The sequence below is a fragment of the Aegilops tauschii genome, chromosome 2, assembly GCF_002575655.3.
Source record: "Aegilops tauschii subsp. strangulata cultivar AL8/78 chromosome 2, Aet v6.0, whole genome shotgun sequence".
NCBI lineage: Eukaryota > Viridiplantae > Streptophyta > Magnoliopsida > Poales > Poaceae > Aegilops > Aegilops tauschii.
The window spans coordinates 429292518-429301846 of record NC_053036.3 but is presented as its reverse complement, the minus strand read 5'-3'; the positions used below and the strand labels follow the sequence as shown (position 1 = coordinate 429301846).

Below are 9329 nucleotides of genomic sequence, written 5' to 3'. Positions count from 1 at the left end.
CAGTCTCCGCTCATGTTGTTCAATTGCCGTGAGCCAGTGTTGTAGTATCAATTTCGATACAAAATAAAGATGCCAATAGATCTGAATAAATAGTTTTGATATGACAATCTTATGCGGTATTTTTATTATATTTTATTTTAAGTTTTAATCATTTTTGTCAAAGCATACCCCTCAACATACATATCCATATTAAAACTGAAGGAAAACATACAAATATACATGCGAAGAATACTGCCACATAGTTCCCCAAGCACAAAAAAACATAATGAAATCTTGCAAAGGAAGGAAAAACTTGCAAAGGAATACTTCTTTTGGCAGGCTTGGAGTTTACTGGTGAGGGGTACTTCTTTTGGTAGGCTTGCATTGTAGTTTATTGCAGAAGTTCGATCTTATTGGGGGAGACCTTTTCATATTTGAGCACACAATAAATCAAGCCTCAGAAATTCAGATTGTTGAGAAGTCGGTCCAGAACATAAGAGGATATATTCCAACACATATGTACTGATAATCACTAGGGACTGAGTGCCATAGGGGCGTCCGTATATAAACCCCGCAACGCAAAAATTACAAGAACAAACGAATTACCGAGGGAGGGGAAAGAACATTGGATTAGTAGACCGGCAGACCTCTAGCGTGTCATGTGGCATTGCGACCTCAGACCGTGGCCCAGACGCAAAGCATCGCTAAGGTGACGAGGAATGGGATCCGAGTCTGCATCCTGGGTGCAGACGAAGGTGCTGGAGCTGTAGTACCATTGTTCAATCTTGCGGGCGGTAGGGGCGGCTCCGACACGTCAGAATCCATTAGCAGGGGCATCGGGGCTAGGGCCGGTGGTTGCGCCGGCTTACTGATGAGCTGCAGCAGATCACCAGGCCTAGGAGGGGCCATGAAGCTCGGAGTTTTGTTCCCCATGTTCATGCAAGTGTTCGCTGAAATATGCAACCACAATGTCAGCAAAATGACTCAAAACTGCTGGGATTGTAGGAACTACTCCCTCCGTCCCATGATATAAAAACGTTTTTGACACTAACTAGTGTAGTGTCAAAAACGTTCTTATATCATGGGACGGAGGGAGTATCTATTTAGGAGGGACAATGCAAGGAAAAGTGTTAACTGGACATACATTTGTATCTCCGGGCCGTCGCCGGGAAGTCGGTGATTAGCCCATCCACTCCGGCACCCTGAACATAGGCAATGATCTCCGCGGTCGCATCCGAGAAGAAGTCGTATGGCTGAGCAACAAACTCGTTCATGAGAGTGTAGGCGTAGACTGAGAGCCCGGCGGTCTGCAGGGACTCGACAAGGTCTGTCTGGTGCGACGTGAAATGGCGGTTTTCAGGGAAAACAGAGCTGGTCTCCACAGAAACGGCATCGGCAAACTTTTTAATGCCCGCGAGGGAGGAAGGCCCGGCATCGCTGACATCTTCATTGATCATGTACACCAGGTCATACTTTGTTTGCTGCTTCAACTTCACCAGAACCGAGCTGTTGGTTGACTGAATCATAACTTTCTGAGCAGTTTGTTTGTTGTAGCCGGAGTCGTCAAGCGCTTTGATAACTGCATCTACCATGTCAAATCCGAGTTCCTCTGCTAGAAAAGCAGCATGCTGCAAAACAGAAACAGTATTTTAGTTGAGAACATGATCCTATTTCTGGGACTCAGTAAGAACATGCATTTTAGAAATTATTCATTAGATGGCATGCAATACATTCAGAATAAATATACAAAACAAATAATTTAGGCCGACGATAACTGCCACACGTACGGGCGTTAAGGGGTCTGCCCACACGTTTTGTGTGGTGTCTAAGAGGACCAGCCCACACGCCTACGTGTGGGCAAAACAACTAGCGCCCACACGCCTCTTTTTTTCCCTTGCGGTCCCTCTCACACGCCTACGTGTGGACAAAATGCATAACGCCCACACGACCTCTCTCAGCCACCTACCTCACGGTCCCGCACGCCCAGCGTGACAGTCACCACGCGTCCCCACAGTTGCCATGGTCCGGACCCTCTTCAATGTCCGTTTACCTGCAGTTGCCATGTCGCTGAACTACAGTTGCCATGGTTGCTCAACTGCAGTTGCCATCTCAGGTCAAGTGCCAGATGCCATTTTGGACAACTGCAGCTGTTGCCATGTATGGACTGGTTTACTATAGTTGCCATGATTTGAAAACTTTAGAGGTTGCCACATACTAACACTAAGCAGTTACCATGTATGGTCTGGTTTACTAGAGTTGCCATGATTTGAAAACCTTAGGAGTTGCCACCTACTAACACTAGGCAGTTGCCGTGTAGCGCTACAAAAAGACATGTTCGGGTAAAAGAGAGAGTTGCCATCTGCTTACAAGCACACTAGGGCAGTTGCCGTCTACCCTGCAAAACATATGGCAACTGACATGTTCGGGTAAAAAAAAGAGTTGCCATCTGCTTACGAGCACACTAGGGCAGTTGCCATGTACACTGCAGAACGCATGGCAACTGGCAGCTTGGGTGTGGGAGAGGAGACGGGCGTGTGGGCGAGATGGCAAATGCCCACACGCCAGCCCTTGTGCGTGAGTGAAAACTGGCGTGTGGGCGAACTGCTAAACGCCCACACACCGGCCCCTCCGTGTGGTGAAACAGACGTGTGGGCGACCGGGTGAATGCCCACACACCAGCCCAGTCCTACGTGGCACCACAAACATGCCAAGATTCGTGCACCCACAAACGGACGTGGATCCACGCGTGTGGGCGAGATGCAAACGCCCACACGTGTGGGCGTTAGTGTTTCCGATAATTTAACACAAGTAAAAACACGCAATCTCATCACAATGTTAAAATAGTAGTGAAAACAGACATAAAATTCTTACCTCTATGCTAATCATGATTCCTGATAAATCCTTATCTTTTGAGAAGTCCAGAAAGTCTGATAATCTCATGAAATTGCCTGCATTCCTGTATCTTGGATTTCTGTCCAAACTGAAGGTGCTAAGTGGGGTAGATATCTTGGCTGCAAGGTTGTAGAGAAATCAGTCTGCAGCAAATGCTCTGGCAATCAAAGTACCAAACATGCAACACACAAAGGAATAATCTGTCTATCTGGATAACATGACACACAGGTAGGCCATGTGAGCCGATTTAGAGTCAGATAAGGGATATGACATCTAATAAATTAGTTGTCACCATCTGCCTAGGATACCAAATATATACTGCAGCAGATCCTTCAATATGCAGATATATTTCAATAGAACTTACGTTTTAGATTCTTCACGATGTCATCCCAAGTGAGGTTGAAAGTAAAGACTCCTAGGACACTCTCAATATCTTTCATTACTGCTGCCTGGGACGCAAATGGTGATTTTGCAACAGTAGTACTATCCATTAAGTTAATGGATCCCATGCATACTGGTATGCCGTCTTTGGTCACTTGCACAGGGCAATCAATGACATCTGCACCATCGTCGACTGCTTTCTGATAAGCTAGATCTGTGCAGCCTGGGTAATCTCCACTGGCTCCATTGTGAGAAATAATTAGAGGTTTCCCTGCATGACAAATGTCAATAGTGGTGGTTAGTAACATGAATGAACATGAAGAATGAAAAAGATGGAAAAAAGGAATGATACATACCATGATCTGTGTTGCTTTTGTTCAAATTCGCAAAACAGCCTGCAAAGACATAATATAGAACAGAGTGGCATGAGAAACATAATCCATCAGACAAATTGTATGAATACAGAATTAAACACAAAATGAAGTTTGCTACATGCATGTCAAAACTAAAAAATTGTTCTAAATGATTGCATGTACTTTTTATTATTATTAGTGAAAACCAACTCCAGTACCAAAGGAATGATATCACCCTTTTTTGTAGTAGGTTGGTTAGTACTCCCTCTGTATCAAAATATAAGACGTTTTTTGACACTGTCATAGTGTCAAAAACGTCCTATATTTTGATACGGAGGGAGTACCAGTTTGCATCATTGTCAATATGGCAGGAAAAAACACTCACCAATAGCTTCTGAAGGCGTAACGGGGAAATCAGTCAGTATGCCATCAACAGAAAATGCACCATTATCAATGAACGAGAGAGATTCAGCTAATGGATCGTAGCTATGGTTGTAACTGAGCGCAAAGTCGTTGGCAAAATCAGCAGCATAAATTTCCAGCCCTGCTTTATGAGCATCATCGACGATCGAAGTGTATGGTTGCAGATAATTATCTGGTGAAACAGGCCAGATGTACTTCTTCGGGACAAGTATCCCAGATGCAAATGTCTTGATAAATGTAAGGTTTTTCAACATGGAACCATATGTCTCTTTGGTAGATGGCTCAAGAGTGGCCTCGTCAAGAAAGCGGAACACGAGCTTTGTGTTGTTGCTAACCCTTCCACTGATGCTGGTGAGGAAGCTTGCTTCCGGTGATGAGATGTAGTCAACAATAACACGTCTCGACACAGAAAGGATGTACTTCCTCATGCTCATGTTGAACTGGCTGTAGAAACCGTCATGCTGCAAAATGGCTCATTTTCAGCAACGGCGCAATGTCATGCAACATATTCTACTGCATGCAGACGACATTGTTAACTGTACCTGGATATTGAGCCACATTCCAGGAGGCTTAAACTTGGATGCCACGTCTTCGACGGCGAGCAATGGGAAGAAGCTTGGATCAAACCTGGGCGTGCGAGAGAAGATTGACTGCTTCACTGTTCAACATATATACCACAATGAGTTAAGCAGGTAACTAAACGAACCATTCAGTTCAAACAATAGAGGGGTCAAACAAGAAGGGAGGCATGCCCCCTTCCTCATCACAATAACAAGCACTACAAGATCCAATCTTCAGTAACATTATCACAGCATGGTAGCACTTACAAGACACTTGCGAGAGCTCGGTGCCGTTGTAGTCCACGGAGAACCACCCCGTTGTCGATACGCCATTGACAAGGTAGCTCTTCTTACCCTTAGGATAGAAATCTGGAATGTTGGTGCAGTTGTCCATCTTAATGTCCGGCAGGCAGACGCCAAGTCCATCCTTGGTCAGCCGGACATCACAATACAGGATTGTATCGGGCGAGCTCGCAATCATCGCGAACTGGTAAGCGAATTCACTTGAGTCAGGGAATAGGCCTGAAAATCCACCCTTGGCTATGATCGCCGGAGCATTGCCTGAAACATCAAGCCTATTGTTTAGCCTTGGAAGGACCAGATCATAAACCATAAGAGCATCATCAGAGAGATGTGTAGAGCTGCTCAAGCACATATACGTAGTATATACTGCTTGATCTCCAGAAGCTGCTGCCATGCATGTGCTAGTAACAAACATGTCTGCTAGCTGAAAACAGCAACTGTATGTGACCCCCAAAAAGCTAATTTGGTCGGGCCCCATCTTCCAATCCAGCACTCCTGAGGCACTGCTAAAGGCCTAAAATGAGTGCAAAAATGAACCATCTAACCGATCCAGCCCAAAATGCTGAAGCTATGCTACTGCCACCACCTTCCAAATCCAGGAGCCGAACCAGTATGCAGCAAAGGAGGAAAATGTAAATGATGGGCAGGGATCCAGCCCAAAATGGTACTAGAAAATTTCTAAAATTTCAGGCTAGCCTCTCCTCTGTAAATAATCGACGCGGAGCAGACAGAGCACGCACAAAGCAAACCGAGAAAAAGAGAGGGAGCCCGGGGAAACGTTTTACCGCTAAGCGTCTTCCAAGGAGAGTCACCCTGCGCAGCGGCCACGCCCAACCAGAGCAACACGACGGACGCGACAACGGAGAAGACACGGCCGCTCCCCATTGCCTCGCCGCCGGCGAACACCACCCTGACGGGACGGCTGGCCGCAAGCAGCAGCCCGGGAACAGCACTCCAAGAACGGCACCACCACCCTGTCCCTGGAACGACGCAGCAAGAACCAAGGAGTCCTCGGGAATAATACGAGGCAATGGCCGTGCTGGATTTAAGCCCCGACCCGGGGACGGAGAGAGACAATGGGATGGGGATGGGGCCTGCTGAGCTGTGTTTATGCTGGGGGGGAGAGGAATGGTGGAGGGGAGGAGAGGCGAACGGGCAGGGCAGGAGGTGGCAGCGAAGGGAAGGTGGTAGTGGTGGTGGTGGTCAAATAATGAGGACTAGTAGCTGCCTGCCTCTCCGTCCCCCTCCCCCATTGATGCCTCTCCTCAGGACTGGCTTGTTCTTTACCATGCCACTTATTGGAACAGCTGCGATCCCAGTCAGGACTAGTCGGGTAATTATAGTTTTTGTACTGCCATTGTCAGGTTCGTTCAGCCACGGTGAAGTGAGAGCTAGTGCGAACCACCCTCCTTTTCGCGACGATGGCACTTTTTACCTTGAATAAAACTAGTACTCCTACTGTACAGCGGTGGTAGAAACAGACGCATGACACTGTTTCCACTTGACGAGCAACAGTCGCTGTTGCAGCAGGCAAGGCGACGCCCCGTGCACATTTTTTACCGTGTGATGAGACGGCGGCAGTAGCACCGAGATGTATAGTGCTGACACATCTCACCGGCGCCTCGAGCTGACAGCCTGGTCCCCGCAGAATAATGGCGCATCTGCAGCGTGATTACAGCGGTCACCCATGGTAGTACGCCGACAGGTCGAGCCGGCCGCCCCCACCCGTCAGTGAGAGAGACAGACGCGCGGTGGTTTGGCTTACTGGCACGCACGTCCTCGGATTCCGGACGCGGCGTGCGGCTGTCGAGCGCCCGAGCCGGACCAGGAAATCCCACTCCCACCCGACCCGCCCCGCAGCTCCTGGCCTGGCTTGGTCGAGCTCGGGCCTGGGAGCCGTGTGCCGTCGTGGCCCACGATTTCCAGGCAGAATCTGGTGCGTGTTTTGCCCTTCAGGTGGTCGCGGGCACGTCGTAGTAGGTGCGAGAGGCGCCGAGTCAAACAATTCTCCTTGGTCTCAGCCGATCCGCTGATGCAATATTCGTGCTCGGAGTGGCCGCCATGAATCTTTCCTCGCCGGCACAGTTGGCCGCCGTGTTGAAACAGCTCGGGCTCCCAGGCTAATCTAGCAGGGCGCGTGCACTCTTGCATCGTAATCCGATTCAAGTGGGATTCCCTCGGATTCAGCTTTCCTGCTGCTCCGGCGACTACAACTGGTACTCGCCCTTGATATGTCTGTCTGCGAGTTAACATTAAATCTTGAGAAAAGTATGTTTTTGGTCCCTCAAATTCCCACAAAGTATAGACATGATCCTTTAAATTTTTTATATACATTTGGTCCGTCAAGTCTCAAAACCGGATAAGCTTGGTCCTAAACCAGATTTTGAGCATGTTGACCGGGTTTGACCGCCACAAAACCGCCCGATGAATAGTAAATTTGAAAAAAAAACTTCAAAAAAATGACAAATTTTTTGCAAGAGCCCGTCCGATCTCATTTCAGGACAAAATTTTCGTCGCACCTTGCGCACTTAAGCATATTGGACCCCAAAAAATTTCATAATTTTTTGATTTTGTTTTGATTTTTTCGAATTTAATATTCATCATGCCGATATTTTTGTTTTCTTTTTGCCACGAGCTCCTCGCGTGCCGAAAGAGCCTGAAATTTTGTTCGCATCTCGCGCATGTAAGCATATTCGACCCCAAAAAAATTCAGATTTTTTTGAAGTTTTTTTTTTGAATTTACTGTTCATCGGGCGGTTTTGTGGCGGTCAAAACTGGTCAATATACTCAAAATCTAGTTTAGGACCAAACTTATCCGGTTTTGAGACTTGAGGGACCAAATGTATACCAAAAAATCTTGAGGGACCAAGCCTATACTTTGTGGGAACTTGAGGGACCAAAAACATACTTTTCTCTTAAATCTTTAATGTGGCACCTCGGCGTGCCCCGGACAGAGCTGCATCGCTGCCTCGTCTGTACAAACAGTACTAGCAATTACCGCTAATCAATCCAATAGTGTTGAGGGCACAGGGGGTGTTTGGTTCCAGGGACTTTTTTATGTAACAGGGAGGGACTTTTTTGGAACTTTTTGCTAAAAGTCCTTAGAAGCACCTCCTTGAGAGTCTTTTTCAAAAAGTCCTAGAGACTAGAAAAAGTCCTAGGACTAGAGAATCAAACACCACCACAGTCCTGAAACATTCATTCATGGCCAAAGTACCGGAGATTCTATCACGGCTCGTCTCCCATTTCCCAGTGATCCAAATGGTAATCCTGTGGAAATGATTGTCAAAATGGCAATCATATACTATGAGATTTTCAGCGCAGCACGACGTGAGTACATCCGATGCAAGAGCATCTACAGCCAGGCACCCTAAACCCCACAAACGCCCGGGGATGGCTTGGTCACTGACCGGTCAAAAAAAGACCCAGACGGGCACCTCAAACGGGCCTCAAACGTCCAGGCTGACCGGCATCCTTCATATTCATCCTAAATCTATGACAGATATGGGGAGGCCCAGGCGGGACCGGGTGCGTCTATCACGCCGAACTGGTGATGGGGTCCCACAGGAAAACACTCTGAAACTCGTCTCCTCCGTCGAACCGACGGTGCCGTGTGGCGACGCTCCGGCGGGGGCTGTAGTGCCCTAGCCCGGCTATTTAAGCCGATCGCCGGCACCGAAACCCTACCTGTCCATATTTTTTCCCTCCCGTCAGTCGTCGCCGCCACTTTTCACTTGTCGTCCGCCACCACTAGTAGGCATGCCCCCATGCCGTCGGGTAAGGAGCAACCCATATCTAATGTCAGAGCGCCGGCTGCAGCTCCTTGAGCAGATATGGGCAAGGCATGAAGCCCGGATCGCCACGGGGCTACCTCCGAACGCGGTGGATCCAGTGGAGGAGGAGGAAGAGGAGGACGCGGAGCAGGGGAAGGAGCTGGAGGAGGACATGGGGAACGTTGGGGATGCAGATCTGCAGGCGGAGCAGCAGGTGGTCCTTGATTCCCTCTGGTCGGAATCGAAGGCGGAGGCCAGCTGTCGTCGTCTGCAGGAGGCGGAGCACGTCGCGGATGTCGACGAGATGCTCGGGTATATGGATGAGGAGGAGCTGAAGCCCTCCTACATACCCATCTACCTAGCGCCTGGCACCAACGTTGTGGACATCTCCGGCGATGAAGCGTAATTAGGCTAGCGTGATGTGCGTAGTATATAGGATTTCTTTTGCATGGTTTGTATGGATCTAGTGGATGAAATGTTAGGTACTTGGATGCATACCACCAAGTATGATGTGTGACCGGTCAGTTCCTGTGGACATGCCCGGGCGCGTCTGCAGGCATTTGAGGGGCAGGATTTTCCAAGTCCGGCTGTAGATGCTCTAAGGATGGTAAGTTATATTGCGGAGTACAATAATCTTATACCAATAGCCATGTTTCTCATGAGCA

At 48.3% G+C, this 9329-nt stretch overlaps 1 protein-coding gene across 1 annotated transcript; it reads right to left on the bottom strand.

Annotated features, from left to right (window-relative positions):
* Positions 1-425: 425 nt before the first annotated feature.
* LOC109739935 (glycerophosphodiester phosphodiesterase GDPDL4) lies at positions 426-6042 on the bottom strand. The gene is made up of 9 exons (XM_020298999.4): positions 5677-6042; positions 4856-5149; positions 4571-4686; positions 3991-4489; positions 3609-3647; positions 3236-3523; positions 2851-2990; positions 1124-1607; positions 426-929 (listed from the first exon to the last, which is right to left on the bottom strand). Exons 1-9 carry the CDS (start codon positions 5774-5776, stop codon positions 655-657), a joined length of 2235 nt encoding a protein of 744 aa, XP_020154588.1. The 5' UTR covers positions 5777-6042; the 3' UTR covers positions 426-654.
* Between the last annotated feature and the right edge of the window lie 3287 nt (positions 6043-9329).

Excerpts from the sequence above, each read along its gene's own strand:
- LOC109739935 (XM_020298999.4), bottom strand. The coding sequence starts at position 5,776 with ATGGGGAGCGGCCGTGTCTTCTCCGTTGTCGCGTCCGTCGTGTTGCTC. Across the intron at positions 5,150-5,676 it reads TCCTTGGAAGACGCTTAGCG|GCAATGCTCCGGCGATCATA; the intron begins GTAAAACGTTTC and ends TTGATGTTTCAG. Across the intron at positions 3,648-3,990 it reads TACGCCTTCAGAAGCTATTG|GCTGTTTTGCGAATTTGAAC; the intron begins GTGAGTGTTTTT and ends ATGTCTTTGCAG.